Source organism: Garra rufa, chromosome 9, assembly GCF_049309525.1.
Source record: "Garra rufa chromosome 9, GarRuf1.0, whole genome shotgun sequence".
Classification (NCBI taxonomy): Eukaryota; Metazoa; Chordata; class Actinopteri; order Cypriniformes; family Cyprinidae; genus Garra; species Garra rufa.
In genome coordinates this window covers 26,334,847-26,356,453 of record NC_133369.1, presented here as the reverse complement: position 1 = coordinate 26,356,453, position 21,607 = coordinate 26,334,847, and the positions used below count along the sequence as shown (strand labels likewise).

Genomic DNA, 21,607 nt, shown 5'->3' with positions numbered 1-21,607 from the left:
AACATAGGAGAATCCGTTAGGTTAATGTAATTTTTATTTATTACAGAAATGTGAAAAAAAATATTATCAATGCAATTGATTTATTTGATCAAAACTGTTTTGTAGTGTCATATTTAGTAAGATTAACAGTGGAAATAAACCTACGGAACATGAATACTGTGTCAAATAACAGGTTGGCATTTATCATTGCAGCCAGGCAATGAGTCTCCTCTAGCATAAACCTTTAAGGCAACTAATGCAATGAATTATACATATTCATAATGAAGTCAGTGTATATTCATTAAAATTCAACAGGTGTGCTTGACAGGCCTTTATGTAGTCTACTAGTGTCTAAAGACTGGTAGTTTCTCTATGTGAGAACTAGATAATGTTCATAATTTGACAACTGGAATGGACTAATGTTACAGTCTAGTCCGCTGGTTAGCAGGAAGTTCATCCTGGTCGAACCCCCACAGGAACGTTCGCAGGCGTGTCACTTCCTTCATTAGCTCAGGGCTTGGGATTGGCTGAGTCAAGTCCAGGCGAGGTGTCTCGTTAGGCAGGATAAGAGGAGGATGGTCCAAGAAGCTCTCAAAAATATCTTAAAATATGTGAATAATATTAAAGACAAACATAAATTATTTACGTATGATGTATAAAATAAATATAATACCGTTAGGGGGCCAGTAAGATTTGTGTAATGTTATTTTATTTAAAAAATACCATAAAAACAATAATATGTGACCCTGGACCACAAAATCAGTCTTAAGTGGCACAAGTATATTATCAGGTATATACAAAATTATCGATTTTTCTTTTATGCCAAAAATCATTACAATATTAAGTAAAGATCATGTTCCATCAAAATATTTTGTAAATTTCCTACCGTAAATATATCAAAACTTAATTTTTGTTTAGTAATATGCATTGCTAAGAACTTCATTTGGACAACTTTAAAGGTGATTTTCTCAATTTACCCAACTTTCTTGATTTTTTGCACCCTATATTTTGTGTCTTAACAAACCATACATCAATGGAAAGCTTATTTATTCAGCTTTTAGGTGATGTACAAATCTTAATTTCAAGAAACTGGCCCCTATGACTGGTTTTGTGATATTGTAATATTTGATTACAAATTAATTTTCTATTTTAATATATTTTAAAATGCAAATGTATTCCTGTGATGCAAAGCTGAATTTTCAGCATCATTACTCTAGTCTTTAGTGTCACATGATCCTTCAGATATCATTCTGATTTGCTGCTCATATTATCAATTTCCTAATATTATCATTTAAAACAATTGTGCTGTTTAGGCCTAATATTTTTGTTAAAGAATTTTGTAGATTGTCTAATAAATAAAAAGTTTAAAAGAACAGTATTTTTAAAATAATTATTAACAAGTATTTATTTCTTTAAAAAAAGGAACAGTAGTGTATATTATATAAATATATATATAAAATAATTTGGCAGACGTATTATCATTAGTATATACAGTAAGAATGCGTTAATTTATTTAGGTTGTTACTCACCACCTCCAAGTTCGGTACCGAGAGGCGGAGCCCATGAAGTCGGTGGGGCTCTTGTTGGTCCAAGTTTATAATGAGTAAGAAGATGGTGAAGCTGGGATGGATTTAACAAGGGATGTTCTTCCTGTAAGCTTGACCAGGATGACTGAAGTACATAGTGATATTTTATTGTCATGTGACTGAATTATGAACTCGAAAAGCAAGTGGTTTCAGTTTGTTCTCAAACTCTCACCTGAATAAGGCGGGTCTTAGGTATGCACAGGAAGTTGACCGTAACCGATAGCTTCTTTAGAAACTCTGACGCAATATCTCCAAGGCCTGCTCCTTGCAGCCAGTCTAAGACCAGGTCCAGATTAGTTCGAATTTGAACGGCACGTGACCATGAGAACAGGCTATCTGTAAAAGATGGAACAAACTAATCATTTTCAACCTTACACTTTCATTTGTCCTGGTCTTCCAGCCATAAACTCATTGCCATCATATCCTGCTCAAGTCAACTGCTGTCATCGTTGCGCGAAACCATGCGCAAACACAACTGTGTTTATGAAAGACTGTAAATTCTCACCTCTCTCCAAGAGTGTGTTGAGAAGAGACGTGTTTGTGAAGAAGAAGAGGTAGCCAAATGTTTGGGAGGTTAGTGGTGGAGAGAGACAAGCTTCTCGGGAGAGCTGCAGAGAGCAGCGATACACTTCCACCAGTCCAGCGACGGTAGGCGGCAAAGTGGACACGTCTTCTTCCTCATCTCCTTCCCCTTCATTACCAGCTTTGTCCTTCGCTCCTGCTTTTCCTTTCTTCTTCTCCTCACTGGAGAACGGGTTAGTGTCTAACAGCGCTGGGAGCAAAGAGTATAACGTCTGATAGAAAGAGGAAAATGAGTTGTAAATACAATATATATACATATATAAATATGCCATTCAATAACCATTGATGCACATTCTCTCACCTTGGTCAGATGGTAAACACACTGCTGAAAAGTGTGCATAATGACATCATCCAGCTGTGCCAGCGCCTCAGAACAGGTGTCCATATCAGCAGAAAGAACAGGGTCACCGGGAGCTACAGGTTAGGATTAGACAAAGCATAAAAAAAACTGGTGGACTTTAAAGAAGTGTCTGTAGGTAGAGGCTATTTACATTAACTCTGCCCACTAATGTATGGTTGGGCTAGTCAACATTACAAAAGATGCCTTCTAAACAACGGTTTCAGTGGCGAAGATGGTAAAGCGCGTAGCAGTGACTTTTAGATGAGAGTGACCCAAGTTTGAATCTTTTTGCTGAATGCATTCTTCATTTTCACATCACATATCAGATTAGAAAGGCATTTATTTTCAATACAATGAAGGAAGTAATCGAAAAGTGTAAAATAAAGTGCCTCACAGGTGTTGATCAGTTAGGGTAGGTGTAGGGAGGGCATTATCCAGGATATCCATGTCTTTCTTTCTTCAGTCGTCAAGAAATTATGTTTTCTGAGAAAACCTTTTCAGGATTTCTCTCAAAATAATGGATATGTATTGTGCCCCCAAGTTTGAACTTCCAAAATGCAGCTTCAAATGGCTCTAAGCGACGGAATAAGGGTCTTATCTAGAAAAACGATAGGTTATTTTCTAAAAAAAGAAATTGCAATTTATATACTTTTTAACCACAAACGCTCATCTTGGTCTAGCTTTGCATAAACTGTTTGTATTCCTGTTTATGACAGTTAGGGTATGTCAAAAAAACTCCCATCTCATTTTCTTCATTTTCCTACATCACTGTTTTACCTTTTTTGTAAAGGGCGTTTGACCTTCTTTGCATGTTCACTTTGTAAACACCGGGTTGGTACTTCTGCAGCAATGTAGGATGATTTTGAAGTTGGAGGAGAAAATGAGATGGAAGTTTTTGAATACCCTAACTGTCATAAAAAGGAATAAACATATAAACAGTTCACGCAGCGCTAGACCAAGACAAGCGTTTGTGGTTAAAAAGTATATAAATTGTAATTTTTTTAGAAAATAACCTATCGTTTCTCTAGAGAAGACCCTTATTCCATATATTATCACTTAGAGCCATTTAAAGCTGCATTTAAATTGCATTTTGGAAGTTCAAACTTTTGTGTTTGTGGTTAAACAGTATATAAATTGTAATTTAAAAAAAAAACACTGATTGTTTGCTAGAGAAGACCCTTCTTCCTTTGAAGCCCTTTGAAGCTGCATTTAAATTGCATTTTGGAAGTTCAAACTCAGGGGCACCATAGAAGTCCAGTATATGGAGAGACATCCTGAAATGTTTTCCTCAAAAAACATAATTTCTTTACGACTGAAGAAATAAAGACATGAATATCTTGGATGACAAGGGGGTGAGTACATTATCTGTAAATTTTTGTTCTGGAAGTGAACTACTCCTTTAATAATTTTAATAAAAATGATCATTTACACTTTACGTTATTATTATTGCATACTATTGTATGACAATACTGAGTTGCAAATATCTGCCACTAATTATATTAGTGACCTGGTAAATATTAACAGTAATAATTTATAATAATTGCAGTCAGCTTCAGCATATTCGCTGACAATAAAATGTGTTATTTTATGAGCTGATCAATTTACAATATAATACAATGTGACAAGTACGTTTTGACATTTAACAAGATTTTTGACTATGTTTGTTTCATGAACTGCTTGTATTTGAGTTGTATGAGCCAGGAGTCAGTAGGTTGAACATTTTTGCTTAGACTAGCAGGTTTCTAAAAAAAGAACAAAATGTCATAATAAGAGGCGAGAGTAAACTGATTTAGTCTAACAAAAGTCATAACACGTCCACAACTGAAGATACGGCACGTTTTGCAGCACGAGTATATTTTTTTGTTTTGAGAATACATGCTGTAATTGCCGATGTCTCACTAACCTTCAAATTCCCATTCTTTTTCCATGGCTTCAACTTTGACCTGAAAGAAGTTGAGGAGCTCCGTGGCGTTGGACATCCAGAACATCAGAGGTTGAAGGTCAGAGGAAAGCTTCTGCACGCTTGGTGGAGGAAGTTCAACGTCAGGCTCTGCTGAGCTGAACACACATTCAAAAACATAAAACCTCAGCATAGTGCACAAAATTCCACACATACATGCTTTCATATATACTGTACAATGGTGGCCAAAATGATTAGAAGACTAGTATTTTCACCAGCTAAAAATGGTCAGTTATTTCTGTCAGTAGGAAAAATCAGTTTACATTTCCAAACATTCATTTTGCAATTAATTGTAATAATATAGTGAGACTTCTGTCTGGAATGACATGAAGAAACAGAACAAACTGAGACAGACTAAATCCAGAGCAACTGTGGCAATGTCTCCAAGACAGTTCAAGAGAAGGGTGTGTGACCATCCTTTGCATTTAAAGCTGCTTTTGCCCTAGGTGCACTTGCACATAGTTTTTCAGGTAGCTTTGCAGGTAGGTCTCTTAAAGCATCTCAGAGACGTTGCCACAGTTCCTCTGAATTGAATCTGTCTCTGGTTGTTGTTTCTTCATGTCATTGCAGACAGACTGGATGAGGATGAGATCAGATCTCTGTGTGGAGCACTGGCTGTTGTCAGACTCCTTGTGAAAACAAAAATCTCACTTGATTATTACAATTAATGGCAAAAAAGTGTGTGGAAATGGAAACTAATAATTCCTACTGACACACTACAGCAAAAGAGAAAAAATACCAGTGTTCTAATAATTTTGGCCACCATTGTATTTTAAAATTAAATATAAAAATATTAAATATATACAATATAATAATTTTTATACACATATTTTTATTCTATGAAGTTATTACATAATTATATCATTTCTTTAAATAGAAGTATATATTCTAGGCATGCATGCACAGGCACTTCACAGAAAAGGATTATTTAAAGAATGGCAAAACACAAGTTCAGTGCTGGGTAAGGTGAGAGGAATTTGCTGTTTACAGGCCTGTCACTGAGCAACAATGTTTGAACAGTGTATACAGATCTAGCACAGCATGGAGAGGTAGTGCAGGTTCTTACTTTTGTGTTGGATGTTTGTCACCGAACTCTTTAATTTTGTCCTGAAAGATGAATAATGGAACAGACAGGGAGAGAGAGAGAGATTAAAGCAGACTCGGATGAATGCATGGGCGGGAGTGTTTGGCTGATGTGTCCGGACAATGACAGCACATTTTCCAAACGGGTGGAAATGACATCAGTCAACCTCTGTTTACAAACTACGGCGAAATTCCAGTGAAAGCCCATCTGTGTCTGCAGCTGTGGCTCCTCAACCACAGCTTCACAGCGCAGAGAGAGAGAGAGAGACCATTTTAAAACACTCTCGTACGACACTCTCAGATAAACTATTCGTGTTTGTTGTGTTTTCACCGTTCCAGTTTTATCTCTGCAGACAAAACACTAAAGTGGAAAGAAAAAGTGTCAAGAACAGTGACAGCCTGTTCAAATCATGTTCATTATCACCTTTGCGCTCCAATTGCCGTCTCAGTGCTGTTATATAACAGCCCAGCCCTGTGCTTAACTTTACTTGTAATAAAAATTGTGGTTTTACACTTCATGATTTCATGATGTTGCATATCATCTAGACCAGCGCTTTCCAACCTATTTTGCCTCGGTGGTAAGAATCAAGCAACCCTTCATCAAATTTAATCACTTTATTATCACGCCACTAGACTTTTGGATACTCACCCAAACGATTCCTTTGATCTGATTGGCTGCCTTTAAAAGCAGTTGAGGTAATAATGCAGGATCCAGATGTTTAGAGGCGTAGTCAATCATGAGCGACAGAAGATAGGCAGGTGCTAAAGCTCCGCCCCCTGAGTCTGGGTTGGAGTTTTTCGAAATAATTTCCTGAAATAAAAGGAGAAGTACTAACCAATTTGTATAAATAAATATTATGAAGCAATGGCAAATTTGAAAGTGCTGCAGTATTTGTTAAACCACAATTTACCAGTGATATTATTTTTCCTAAATTAAGTTACATTGCTGCACTCACTAAGTATGCCATATTATAAACATCTACTCAGAAATGTTGGCGGAACTTTAGTCTGATTTTTAAATCTCTGTAGCCTACTGTTTGTCTGTGGCAATAAATCATTACGATAAAATCCCGCTGTCAGAACTCTGTATTTACATGCACTAGTGCTTGTTTATGACAGATATATCAGAAGGAGTATTCGATTGTATCAGTGTTTACCTGCAGCAGGGCATCCGCATGTTTGGCCTGGAATCTCAGCAGCGATTCTGTGGACCCCAGATACTGCCTGAGCATTTCCTGTCTATCTGTCATCCCGCCAGGGCCGTAGGAAGTTGACATGTCACCTTGCCATGGTGGCGGTAAGGCCAGGGGCGGAGCGGGGGTCACACGGGGGTCACGGTAAAGGAAAAGGAAGTGGCTGCCAAGACCCAACAAGTCTCCGGGCTTTAGGACTGCTTCCCTATACAGTGGTGCTCCGTTGAGAGTGACAGGTCCTCCTCTGAATGGACGTGCCAAGGCTGAAGAAGAATAAGAACCAGAAGCATAATTGCAGACCATATTGCACAAGCTACTGTAGTTATAGCAACCACTTTACGGACAAAATAGCTAAGCTAAATATGTTGTAATAGTCAGCATGTATAAATAAATGAAACTGTTCAAAGGTACTAATATTCTTCAGCAATACCACAGTACAACCACGGTACATAGCCAAAAAATGCACTCAATCACTGTGGTATAATAGTTTTTTGTTTCACAAATATGTCCAAGTGTTAAACTCAATAATGTCCTTCTTTGCTGCTAGAAACATGTGCTAACATAATGATAGGATTTGCATGTTTTGTTGTTAGTAGCCACTTATTTGCTGTCCGTGTTATGCTGCACATAAACTACCTGTCTGTGATCCAAGTCATGTAGTGTGCGATTTATTTTGACTGGAACTAATATCGGTGACAACAGACAGTTGTGAAAAGAACAGAAATCTGGCGTCTTCTGAAAATGATGTAGTGTTTGAGCAACATTATAAAGTATTCTGTTAGTGTTCTGCTGAGTGAGAAACCACAACACACTTTTTGTTCCATTAACTTCCATTCATTTGGACGCTAATGCGGGGCTCTGGACCACAAGCGCATGCGAATTTCACTGCGTTCCAAAGTTCAAGTTTGCTGAACTCCTATGGTTGTTTTCTTTTGTAAATTCTTAGTTAAAATAAAGGGATAGTTGACCCAAAAATAAAAATTACCACATGATTTACTCACCCTCATGCCATCCTATGTGTGTATGACTTTTTATTCTTCAGACGAATACACTCAGAGTTATATTAAAACATGCCCTGGCTCTTCCAAGCTTCATAATGGCAGTAAATGGGTGTTGATATTTAAGAGTCCAATAGAAGTCCAATAAAGTGCATCCAACCATAATAAAAAGTACTCCACACCGCTTCAGGGGGTTAAAAATAAGAAAAAAGCTGTAATCCTTAGCTTCCACTACCTGTTATACACTTGTTCATGAGAGAGTGGTGTTCCAGCAGATGATGTAGGATGTAGGCGTATCATAAGCTCCGGTGAAAATATGCTAGTCTTGTGAGAACCAAGTTTTGTTCACAGCAAAGGAAAACCAGTTTCCTCTTTTTATATCAAAATCCTCCAACAGTTTTCTTTATAAATCCTCGTTTTGTCATTCATGAGCGGTGCTCTCTCAACTGCACTTCCATGTCCGTCAGTTCTCACCAGTGCTTACGTTTACGTCATCCGCTGGAACACCACTCTCATTAACATGCGTATAACTGTTAACGGATATTAGAGATTACGGTTTATACATTTTTCAATATAGATAATTTTCTTACACAAATGCATCGATTCACTTCAGAAGGCCTTTATTAACCCCCCAGATCCATGTGGAGCACTTAAGAAAAGAAAAAAAAACATTAACAACCATTTACTGCTAATTTAAAGGTCCACTGAAGTGTCTTGAAACTCGCAGCGTTATTCTATGTGGTGACGTACTTTTTTTTTTTTTTTTTCAAGATAATACACAAGCATCTCAAGGCACAATTGTCAATCAAATTATTACAGAACAAAGAAAATGGGGGAAAGAATTAAATAGATGTACTTTTAACTGAAACAAAAACATATCGCACAGCCCCGCCCACTTATTTTGAATAGCCAATAGCGTTCCATTAATAACATCTGCTGGGATGCTCGGACCAGAGCCCTTAAACTCGGTAAAGCCGCATTTGTAAGCTTATGACAGCCACAGACTAATAAATTACCCCACAGATTCAATATGAAACTCTTGCTAAATCAAAATAGCAATCATAATCATGCTGAGGCTGTGTAGTTTAATACATGCCGATTGCACATATCAGCGCATATGATCTGCTCTGTGTTATTGCGTCTCTGGACCTCACGGAAGTGACTTAAACTGCAATTCATCGACTGGCCGTTAGAGACTGGCTGCAGAAGGGAGTCAGTCCCATTGACGCCCCATGTTAAAATGCCCAACTTTACAGCAGAAAAAGTATGTTTACAGCCTGGTTCAAAAAATGGTTTTGGTCTATATAGCTAGTTTTGCCCTTCATGTCAACTGTGAGGGGGGTGAATTTTTTTATAACTCATCCGTTTAAGTTATATTAAGCCTTAAAGTTCTGCATAATTAAGGGCGTGGTCACTTGAGTGACAGGGGGATTGCCGCTGCTGTCACCACTGTCGTGCTAGGCGGGTGTGGTTTCAGCAACAAGCTCCACCCACGTCCCGCCTTTTTGCCCGTTTTTGATTATCCGGGAGTGACGCGCGGTGACGCGATTCCAAGATGGCGACGGCCGACTCCCGCCCACAACAGGCTTCAAAATAGCGCTTCAGAATCCTACGGGTGACGTCACGGACACTACGTCCATATTTTTTACAGTCTATGGTGCTGCCGCGGTTCGCGTGACACAACGTGAAACAAGACCTCATTTTCCCCAATGGAAAGCACATTCACACTGTCTGAATCGTTCTCTATCGTCTACATTGCGCACTACATGCCATTCACCAAACATAAAACACTTACACTGTGAACAAGTGAACAATCTCAGCCACAGATTCAGCGTATATTTATAGTATAGGGGGCGGGACACTGGCGGAAGTGACTAGACTGTAAGTTTTGAATGCCCATATCTTGTAAACGCGAATTTCGTCGTTGTTTTGAAGCACACTAGCTTATAGATAATCTTAAGGCTAATATATTCATACTAAAAGCCAAAAAACTTTAATTTTGATTTCAGGGGGACTTTGAAGCTTGGAAGAGCCAAAACCTCCGATTGTATTCGTCTGAAAAATAAAGTCATATACACCTAGAATGGCTTGAGGGTGAGTAAATCGTAGGGTAATTATCATTTTTGTGTGAACTATCCCTTTAAAACTTTAAGTCTACAGAATTTCAGCAAAGCTGAGTTAAGATTTAAAGAAAAAAGTTTGACATCATTAAAATGGCAATGTTCATAGAATTTCTGCATGCTGAAAGTCCAGTGCCACAGGTTCTCAACTCTGGCCCTCAAGGTCCACTTTCCTGCAGAGTTTAGCTCCAACCACGATTAAACTTACCTGGCTGTAAATTTCTAGCAAACCTAATGACCGTGATTAGCTTGTTCAGGTGTGTTTGATTAGAGTCGGAGCTAAACTCTGCAGGAAAGTGGACCTCAGACGCAAGAGATGAGGACCTACGGTCTACTGTGACCATGGCTTGAAAACTGATTCATAACATTTTGCTAATCCCTCTGACCAATTAATTGAAAAGATCTGACTCAAAAGATTCTTTCGAGTCTCTTTCAAACATGATTCTCAAAAGAATTATGTTCGCTAGTCATGTTTTAAAGGGGACATCGGATTCAAAATTCATGTTTGCATATAAATCTGTATAAATCTGGACACAACCTCCTGCAATAATAAAAATTTGTTCACTCCTTTTTTTTTAATTCCCAAAAAACCTAAACAGTATTAATTAAGCCATTTTTATTTTCTGAGCAATATGACGCCATATTGCTCATGCCCCATACCCGGCCTTTGACAGACTGTCCTGTATTAGCATATTTCCTCCCTCAGACAGTTGTACACTGTCTGCCATTTTCTTCACGTTGGAGCAGCTGTAGCAACAACATCTCATAAGCAATGCAAGTGTTTTGTATTTGGATTTAAAAATTAGCATAAGAGTCTTCATTTTCTCCCGACATCAGAGCCACTGAGGAAGCAGTGGATTAGTTTTGTTTTTGATGGTAACTCGCCATCATATACACAAAAAATGGAAGAGAGGGGTGGGGTCAGCAGTAGCTTATTATCATTTAAAGAGACATGCACCGAAATGCGTCGACCATTGAGGAATTTTAACCAAAGTATTTTGCAGACATTTTATAAGACCCTAAAGAATCATCCCAACTTGTGGGAAATGGGCATCCAATGTCCCCATTAGAAGAAATGAACATACGACTTGACTGCAGAAATATCGTGAGTTTGTCAGGGTTCTTCAATCAATAAAATGGCTCAGATACTGAGATATTTAGTTAAACTGCCCAACACGGTTTGTAGTATCCACCTTATTCTTCAATACATTAAAATAATATAGTAAAACACACCAATTTGCAATATCAAGCAGCAAAACAAGCTGTTTTGGATGAGACCAGAAGCCAGACCCATAAAATGTGCTGCTCCCGCTCTTACGGGAAAATAAGGTGGATAGCATTTCTCCACATCAGTACTGTTCGTTTCTGTTTTATCACAAATGTTTGAAATCCTTGGTGCTGCATTATTGAATGTGAATGTGAAAACTGAAAGCAGAGCCTGTTTGTAACAATTCCCTTAAGTTTCGTTTTGTGTCGTGGAATTTTATTCATTAGTTTTATCTGATTTGTGTTAGTTTGGTGTCAGTATACCTTGACCGCGTGGTTGCTCTGGGACGGCTGTGTCTCTTCTGATCAGGAGGTGTCGGGCAAGCAGGTCAGGAGCTGAGAGGTAAGTGTCCACTTTTAGAGGCCTCTTCCCCTTTCTCTCTCTCTCCCTGTCCATCTCACGCTCACGGAATGTTGGCTTCCTCCCAAAAACATGTGTGTGACCCGCCATTATGTACAACACAAAGTCCTAAACAAATAATAAGCAAGAGAGCGAGAGGGTGAGAAGGAGAACGGCAAAGACAGAGAGTGGAAAAAAGCTGTTATGATCTTCATTGTGGTCTTTATGCCAATCTGTGCAATCTTAAGTTGCAGAAAAACAGCGGCGATAAGGAATGAAGAGTGTTACAGTTTTCAACAATGTGTGCTTGTGTGAGGTCATTGTGCAGAGATGAAGATGTAGACACAGCATGCTTGTGGTGGTATTGTCCGGCCCGCGTGTGTATATAGAGCTCTGTATGGCTGTTTTGTGCAGCGTGTTCAATGGCCATTCCACTCAAAGGTATGAAAGCGTTGATGGTATGTTGCGATTAGAGGAATACAGGTATGATGTCATGGGATGGCTGTAAGATAAGTGAGGTGATGCATGTCTAGCCTTGCTCTGGTCATAGCCTTGCAGTAACAGGAAGTAAGGCCGATCCGTCGGTGGAAGGATCAGGCTCTGCGACATCACTTCCAGGTCACAGGTGTCTTTCTCTTCTTCTGCTGCCCGAGTGCGTCGGTCTGTCTCACCTCCGCCACTTCTTGACCCAGTGACCTGACCAAACAGAGACGGGTAGGAAAATAAAGTCAAAATGTTTGGAGAGTAAAGTTGAAATGTTTGGAGAATAAAGACGAAATTAAGAAAATTAAATTGAAGCAATTAAAGTTATAATATTTTGAGAGTATAGCCTGCACATGCAAATGGCCCAGATTAGGAGCACCGTGAGAAGTTGTCGGGCAACCGAAATTTATTTGAATATATGTAAGATTATTAGCAGAAATCATACCATGTGTTATATTTGCAAGGAGAGTATGCTTGAAAATAATATTTTACATCTTTGATTGCATTCATCAGGCATATTTGTAGTGTACCAGCCACCCAATAATAGCAATAAGATTTGTGCTTTTGGTACTTTTAATATAAAACAAAGTTTTACACGCTCTTTAATGTGGCAGGTCAGATCGCTGTATTCATGTGAATCAGTCATCTTTTCGATTACAATGAGACATTTGTTTCATTAAATTATACTGTTTTCTTTGTGAAAATTCCACCACCTACTGCAAAAATGTCTTTGGCTTCCAAGCACATGAATTTAATTAAAAACAGCAATAAAACATTCTAATGATTAAGTAAATGATTGGACGTCATATTTAATGTCTTCCATTCAATTATTTGTAGCGAGCCAGCCACCCAGTAATCACAATAATTTTGTGCTTTGTTGCTTTTAATATAACACAGCTCAGCTTTCAAATTATGTCAGTTTTATCATGAAATACAAATTTTAAATGTGTTTTTCCTCTTTATTTCAAGTTTATAACACAATATAAACATAAAGGAACATCAGAAGGAATGTCTCACTGTAATCGGAAAGATTCGGAAAAGTCGGAAAGATAAAGCAGTGATTCACATGTTGCTTTAACTGAGGTGAATACAGCTATCTGTCTCGTAACATTAAAGAGCGTGAAAAACACATTATTGTAATTTGACATATTGTTTGTATTTCGCTATAAAACTGACAGATTTTGAAAGCTGGGAATTTTAGATTATCTGGGCCATTTGCATAGGCTAGAATATGCTCTCAAAATATTATAAATTTCATCTTGTAATTGTTATGAATTAATTCTCCTAATTTTGACTTTATTCTCAAAACATTTAGACTTCATTCTCATAATTTTGACTTTATTGTCAAAATATTTTTACTTTATTCTCGTAATTTCAACTTTGTTCTTATAATATTCTAACTTTATTCTCGAAATATTACGACTTTAATCTCGTAATTTCGATTTTATGATATTTCAAGAATAAAGTCGAAATATTTAGACTTTATTCTCGTAATTTTGACTTTATTCTCATTATATTCAGACTTTATTCTCGAAATATTTCAACTTTATTCTCGTAACATTTTAACTTTATTCTCGAAATATTTTGCCTTTATTCTTGTAATTTCGAATTGGTTCTTATAATATTCTAACTTTATTCTCAAAATATTACGACTTTAATCTCGTAATTTTGACTTTATAATATTAATATATATTTATATATATAATAATATATATATATAATATATATAACTATAACTATATAATAATATATATTTAGACTTTATTCTCGTAATTTTGACTTTTTTCTCATAATATTCAGACTTTATTCTCAAAATATTTCACCTTTATTCTCGTAATTTCACCTTTATTCTCTAAATATTTAGACTTTATTCTTGTAATTTCCCCTTTATTCTCGTAATATTATGAATTTAATCTCGGAATTTCGACTTTATAATATTTCAGAATTAAAGTTGAAATATTTCAACTTTATTCTCGCAATTTTTACTTATTCACGTAATATTTTAACTTTATTCTAAAATTATTTCAACTTTATTCTTGTAATTTCGATTTATTCTCGTAATATTTCAACTTTATTTTCAAATTTTTGTTTAAGTGCTACGTTAAAAAAAATCTAAGATTACGAGATTAAAATCGTAATATTACAGGTTTTTTTTTATTTTTTAACGTGGCACTAAAACAGTCATAATAAGTCACGGCACAAACATGTATTAAATTGACTTTTATGTTGTTTAATTTACTGTATTAGGAATACATACTGGCATACTTGGGTTTAACAAAAAGGATGTGACAGTTACAGACCTGTCATTTGACCTATTGAGCCAGATGTGGTTTTGTTGAAATTGTAATAATGACTTGTGATAGTCATGCTAGCATCAGAGTTTTTCTTTATGATTATACAGTTGATCTGTTTCTTAATTTTACCTCTCCTCCTTCAGATGCTATCATGCTCACTATGTTCTTTCTATCCTGTCCATTCGGGGCATTGCCAGAACGCCGAGGGTCATTGGTGGCGTTGCCCTGACGGCGTCTCAGACTCAGATTCATATCGCTAATACTCCTCCTCAGTTCAGTGTTCCGCCCTCGATGACCTCGTTCTTCATCTGGACCGCCCCCAGAGGACATGCGGCTCCGCCTCCAACGGACTCCTGTTATGACTCCACAAATTAATTATCAATACACTTGACAGCTACAGTTAAATATGGAGATGTTCCGACCTTGATAATTCTCTCCATCCCTCTCTCTCTCTCTTTCCTTCTCTTTCTCCTCCCTCTCATATTCTTCAAGGCACTGGATCTCAAACCGTCGTTCGAAACCATCCTTCGGCCTCCACATATCCACTAGCTGCAAGGGGCATTCCCAGGACGCCACGCTCCTTCGGCACTCTGTTTGCCATTTAATGGCTCCATCTGGCTGCTGAATGGGCTTTCCAATGACATCACATAACAGGAAGTCCTCGGGGGAATATTTCTGGAGAGCTGACCAGGTGAACAGGAAGTCGGGACATTCAGAAGGGTATGATACAATGAGCGGGTAATGCCTAATTTCCTTCATTTAATCTGCAATGTCTCCACTCAGAATGCACATTTGATTATTTGCAGCTTGCTTTTGATGTTTTAAAACATAATGGATGGTTGAACCAAATATGCAGGCCAATATGAAACTTCCATCATTATTTACTCACCCTCATTTCATTCCAAATGTGCCTGTACTGTATTTCTGAAGAATCTTATCTTAGTTCTTTCCAAACAACAACTATTCAAACTACAAAAGCACCATAAAAGTGATTCATATTACAAATCATCCGCTTTTTTTTTCCAATCCAATTGAGGCTGTAACTTTTTTTTGAAGGAACAGAATGAAATATACACTACCATTCAAAAGTTTTAAATAGTACAAATTTTTAAAAGAAATTAATACTTTTATCCAGCAAGGATGCCTTAAATTGATCAAAAGTGACAGTAAAAATGTTTACATTGTTATAAAAGATTTTTATTTCAAATAAATGCTTTTGAACATTCTATTCATCAAAGAATCACAAAAATATTAGGCATCACAACTTTTTTCATATGTATTGATGATAATAATAAGAAGAAAAAGAAACATTAAAAAAAAAGGTTTCTTGAGCTCCAAATCAGCATTATAATGATTTCTGAAGGATCATGTGACACTGAAGGCTGGAGTAATGGCCATCACAAGAATAAACAATAAATTACATATATTAAAATAGAAAAGTTATGTTCAATTGTATAATATATATTTCACAATATTACTGATTTACTGTAATATGTGACCCTGGACCACAAAACCAGTCATAAAGGTACATTTTTTATGAGATTTATACATAATGTTAAGTCTGAATAGTAATATTTGGCCAAGATACAACTATTTGAAAATCTGGAATCTGAGGGTGCAAAAAAATCAAAATATTGAGAAAATCGCCTTTAAAGTGGCCCAAATGAAGTTGTTAGCAATGTATTTTACTAACCAAAAATTAAGTTTTGATATATTTACAGTAGCAAATTTACAAAATATCTTCATGGAACAGGATCTTTACTTAATATCCTAATTATTTTTGGCATAAAAGAAAAATAGATAATTTTGACCCAAACAATGTATTTTTGGCTATTGCTACAAATATACCCGTGCTACTTAAGACTGGGTTTGTGGTCCAGGGTCACATTTACTTTTTGATCAAATAAATGCAGCTAGGGTGAGCATAAAAGATGGCATAGCATGTCCATTTTTAATCTAAAAGGGATTTATAAATGAGATTTTAATGAGTTGAGGTTAAATATCAGTGAATAGTGACATAAATACTTTCATGACCTGTGGCTAAACTATATAGCACTACGTTCCTTAAAAAGACTGGATTCAGAAATATACTTGCAGTATAGGGCACAAGTCTTAAAGGGATAGTTCAGCCAAAAATTAAAAAATTCTGTCATTGTTTATTCACCATTATTTCATTTTCAACCCTGTACTTTCTTCTCTAGAGGACAAAAGAAGACATTTTGAAGAATGTAGGAAACCAAAGAGTTGACTGTAGTCGTTGACTTCCAGAGTATTTTTATCCACACTATGTAGGACTCAACCATTACTGACATTCTTCAAAATATCTTATTAGTATTCCAGAGAAGAAAGAACTACAGGTTTAGAATGGCATAAGGGTGAGTAAATAACTGAATGTTCATTTTTGGGTGAACTATGGCTTTAAAGATACTTTTATGATACCTTCATGGTGCTTTCGTGCTTTTTTGGATATTGACAGCTGTGGCCACTGAGTAAATTATGCATAAATTTAACAAACGTATTAGTGATGTGTTTACTATTACAGGGCAAAGAATTACCTGTGTCTTCATTCTCGTTCTCTCTTTCTCTCTCAGTGTAGCGGGTGATGACCTGCTGAATGAGCTGGCGGGCAGTGGAGTGCATGTTTGCCAGCAGGCTCCGATAGTTGGCTCCACTGGACAGGGCATCTCCATAGATCTTGACCAGCCCAGGGGCATTAGAGGCAGCAGGAGGCAGGTAATGATGTGATGAAGGAGTGGCAGAATGTGCCCATATTTCCCTCTCACGTTCTCCAATGGCACGGTCTCTGTCGCTGTTGGACCGGCCTCTCAGGAAAAGGTGAGACAGCCGCTTGGCCCGGGACTGCTGATTGCCGGGCCGAGGGCGGAGGAAGGCTGGGGAAGGGGATGGAGAGGGTGGGGCAAGAGAAGGGGTGGAGTGAGAGAGGGAGGAAGGGACTGATGACGGGGCCTCGGGAAGGGAAGCGGCATCTGAGCTAGTTGTGGACCTGATTTGACGAAAGAAACAGGAAGGAGGTGATATACAAATCATATATTGTACAAAACATATTAATCTATCTACATTTTAGATTTTTTCATAATGTGCTAGTTACTTGGAAAGAGAAATAATAGTGAACTCAGTTTGTTTGTTCATATCAATTAATTCAATTCAATCCATTCATACAATGACTTGAATACATACAGTCAGATATCATTTTTTATGTTTTTTACTAGTGGGTGCAGGACACTATAGTTCATTTATGCAAGTGAGGATAGCAAAATAAAGTAAACTGTGACATATTATACCCAAAAATTCTTCATACAGTGGACTACCAGTAATATTGATACAAACTTAGGACCAAAAATTGGATTTGACTTTGATCTTTGACCATATTTTGTTACAGTTATCTGACAGTATCAAGATGATTTTGTTCTGACTAAGTTCTTGTCATATTTTAATAAAATTTTCTAAACTATTGTGAATAATCTGTGAAAATATGAGAAATTTTGAAGGTGTCTGAATACATTTTGATTTGTGATTCATTTGTGATTATTAAGATGAATTTGTTCTGACACAATATAACTCTTGAGTTCTTTTCATATTTTATTACCATTTCCTAAACTATAGTGAATAAACTGTGATAATGTGAGAAATTTTAAAGCTGTCTGAAGAAATTTTGGTTTGACTGTAATTTATTTGTGATTATCAAGATGAATTTGTTCTGATACAGTTTAACACTTGAGTTCTTGTCATATTTTATTACCATTTTCTAAACTATAGTGAATAAACTGTGATAATTTAAAAAAATGTAAAGGTAACTGAACAAATTTTGGTTTGACTGTAATTTATTTGTGATTATCAAGATGAATTTGTCCTGACACAGTTTAACTCTTGAGTTCTTGTCATATTTTATTACCATTTTCAAAACTACAGTGAATAAACTTTAATAATGTGAGAAATGTTGTAGGTGTCTGAATACATTTTGGACTGTAATTCATTTGAGATTACAAGATGAATTTGTGTTAAACTTAAAATAGTTAGCATTTTAGTCTCTTCTGTTTAGTGTAATTGTTCCTTTTGTGTGCAATGGTGTAATTCATTGGTCAAAAAAAGAAAGATTAATTTGACATGATAACATGATTTATTTATTATTACTATTATTTAATATTTTAAACATTTCTATAAATATCAGGAATCACAATATATTGTTATCGTGAATTTTTGAGGCCACGATAATCGTGACAGTCCTGTATTAACATTTATTTTAATAGAATTTTTTTTAAATGTCAGGGTGGTACAACTGTACTGTTATCATAATAAAGAAAAAGAATGAAATTATTGAAAAAACTAAAAAAAAAAACTAATTGAGTAGTTTTGCATAATCCTTTTTTAATATTTAAAAAAGTAGTGATTTCATCTAAAATAAACTTGGCGCAAGCAAGCATGCAAATGAACAAATATATAAAACTGTTGCAATCTCTGTTCAGTAAGTAACATCTATTTTTACTTATTGAACTTGATTGTTTGTCAAGGTTAATAAATCTCTCAAAATATCAGATCATTTGCCTTTTTTGCTTTTGCAAAAGGTTAGGCATGGTTAGTTCAAGTCGTAAAATGTCATACGAAATGCCATATACTTTGTACCTTGTTAAATTTATTTAAAAACCTTGTTTTAAAAGTAACTTTGAAGATGTTTACACACGTGTATTCAAAGGTGAACGGAAAATATGGTGTTAGATTCTCCTTAACGGTTACACCACGTGACAGGTTTAGAGTCATTCAGTTGAAACATTTGTTGAAAATGGTATAAAAGTTTTTCCAACATTTCTAAGAACTTGGCACACGTTTGAAACGTTTCTTTATCTTGGACACTCTCATTTGTCAATGATCCAGCGAGTAAGAACACTGACTTGACTGATGCTGCACTGGGCCAGCGAGCTCCCAGCTTGGCGAAGTGTTTCCGTGGAGAATTTATCCACAAGCCCACTGGGAAATGGAGCTTCCTAACTCGGGGACTGCCAGACTCCTCCATCTGAGGGAGTAAGAGAGGGAGGTAAGGACTGGATGGGACGGGAGTGTGGAGAATGGAAAGATAAAATGACAAAAATAAATTGAGAAAGGAAGGACAGGGGGGGAAGTAGGAAAAAGCAAGAAAGGGAAATGTCTTAACAGTCAGATGCAGAGAAACACTAGACATAAGATATCCATGTGACGGCTAATATTGACTTGTGTCATTGACATTTATTTATCTCCAAAATCAGACAAATGACATGAAAAGCCAACGTCCCGTTGGATAATCGGGACGTGCAGTGTCATACATTCTTCGTCATATAAGAGTCTATGAGTAACAGAGCATTAACGCAGCTAGTGGGGAATGCCACAAAGTTGACAGGGCAGGCGGTGAGTAGTTATGGCTCTGAGAAAAAGATTTATTTCACATTCATGTCTACTTGTCTAATGAAAACCAGAGGTTTGGCACTGTTGCTCCTGAGCTAAGCATACTCGTAGAAGTCAAGTAAAAGTCAAGTGGCTTCGCCAAGAGGCCATGACGAGGATATCAACCAACATGAAACTATCACTGCTGAGGATAAGCCGTGCAGCCAAACCACATTCTATGAATATCATCCTTGCTGTACTTTGCTTAAAAGCGTTGAACGTCGGCTATACATAATAACATACATTTTTTGTCCTCCACCCGGACTGTGGACTTCACCTCCATGTATCCTCACAGACAGACGGGGAAAACCCCTGAACAGACCCCCTAAGTGTCATATGCCCTCTGTCGTTCCTCAAAAGTGCAGTGAGTTAATGTGTTGACTCTTTGACCATAATTGATTTCATCACATTCTACAGAGTAAATGGTGGATGTAGAACAACCAAGAAACACAATTTACAACGTTTGGTTGGGAAAGGTATTCAGCATATGCTGACTCCAGCTCCAAATCAGTCATTTGGCATCAGTAAAATGGCTTTTCTCGCCACTGGATGATCTGAATGCGACTTACCCACTGTGACGGGCTTCCTCTTTATATCGGGATAAATCTTCGGAATGGCTGTTGTTGTTTGTGAAGTGTATTATAATGATATCAAATAAATTCCAGTGGAGGTCGTCTCTGTGTCTCCTTATTCCAGAATAATTAGGTTTAAATAGTCCATTTTCTACATGAGGCCTTGTTTTGCTTGATCAGAATTTGTTCTTTCACCTAGTTTTTAGCGTGTCTTTTTCATTTTCGAAGGGTCTTCTAGTCCTTATTCTTGCTTTCTATTTCTCTCGTTTCTTTCTCCCGTTTTCTGCGTCTATAGATAGAGAAGCAGGCCCATTGTTCTAAATGACAGAATTTCCTTCCTCCCCAATGGACAACACCTATATCCTGAAAAAGAGAGAGAGAGAGAGAGAGAATATGAAGTATACGCATAAAGCCAAGTCAATGACACTGCTGTACGTACAAAGCGCAAGACGAAAAATGTTATAAGCGCTAGTCAGGATGTCCATTATGTTCATTCAAAATCAGAACAGAGCCGGAAATTGTCTGACAGTTGGAGAATTCAATAGACTTGCGTCAGGATAGTTGCCATATTGAATTTTACAGGATTGAATACAGTGCTACGCCGACTAATGTCTGTAGAAACAATCCTCAGGAAATCTATATGAATGAATGAAAAGATTTTACATGTTTATTAACCAAAAGAGGAGCACTAGAATCATTAACCCTTGCCTCAGCATGTTTTATACAACACTCGTTGGTTGTTGTAGGCCTAGGGAAAAAAAGGAAACAGGAAACCTGGGACAGGATGTCAGAGACAGAGAGGCACCTGTAACCTTTGACCTTGTCAACAACAGAATGATGTGTCAGGAAAGAAGAACGTTGTGTACATCCGTACATGCGAATGTGTGTATATCTATATATCCTATTTGTGTATGTACAAGAGTAAGTATTTGTAGTAAGTATTAGTATATAGCACTAAACATTTTTTTTCATGATTAAAATAGAAACCTGACACAAATTTAATGATTTACGCATAAAGCAAGAAGAAAAGTAGAACTAGTAACTATTTTGCTTCTTTATTTATTCACCTTTTTGCATCCACCATTTGTAAATTTTATGAGTCTGGCTTCCGCTCTCATTTTATCCTTTTTGTTTATACAAAACAGCTTGTTTTTCTGCTTTATATTGCAAATTGGTCTATCTTACCATATTATTTTAATGTATTATCTTATTTATGTAGTGCAAACAGTTTTACCGTTTACTGCACGTTGTTATACTTCTTGTTATTTCTCTATCACGGCTAATGAACCGGAAGTCTCACCCATAGGCTTACCTCTGCGTTAAAGAAAACTGTGAATAACGCAAATATACGAATTAAACTCATGCTCTTTTGCAGTGT

At 36.7% G+C, this 21,607-nt stretch overlaps 1 protein-coding gene across 2 annotated transcripts; it reads right to left on the bottom strand.

The window, feature by feature from the left end:
- Nucleotides 1-25: 25 nt before the first annotated feature.
- On the bottom strand, nt 26-20,524 carry rasip1 (Ras interacting protein 1). 2 transcript variants are annotated; one of them, XM_073847107.1, is made up of 16 exons: nt 20,227-20,524; nt 19,132-19,281; nt 16,780-17,228; nt 14,647-14,907; nt 14,354-14,577; nt 11,982-12,143; nt 11,372-11,576; nt 6,688-6,986; nt 6,180-6,341; nt 5,514-5,554; nt 4,391-4,545; nt 2,449-2,561; nt 2,071-2,359; nt 1,738-1,901; nt 1,509-1,650; nt 26-580 (listed from the first exon to the last, which is right to left on the bottom strand). In XM_073847107.1, the coding sequence occupies exons 2-16, from the start codon at nt 19,251-19,253 to the stop codon at nt 402-404; spliced, it is 2,967 nt and encodes a 988-aa protein (XP_073703208.1). In that variant the 5' UTR covers nt 19,254-19,281; nt 20,227-20,524; the 3' UTR covers nt 26-401. The 2 variants fall into 2 exon arrangements, with proteins under 2 accessions (XP_073703208.1, XP_073703207.1); XM_073847106.1 differs by having other exon boundaries at nt 19,132-19,253.
- Nucleotides 20,525-21,607: the final 1,083 nt, after the last annotated feature.

Bases quoted from the DNA above. Each gene is read 5' to 3' on its own strand.
- rasip1 (XM_073847107.1), bottom strand. From the start codon at position 19,253: ATGGAGGAGTCTGGCAGTCCCCGAGTTAGGAAGCTCCATTTCCCAGTG. The intron at 4,546-5,513 runs GTAAGAACCTGC...ATGTGTGTTCAG, and splicing joins GACAAACATCCAACACAAAA to CTCAGCAGAGCCTGACGTTG. The intron at 2,360-2,448 runs GTGAGAGAATGT...TCTTTCTATCAG, and splicing joins GTGTTTACCATCTGACCAAG to ACGTTATACTCTTTGCTCCC.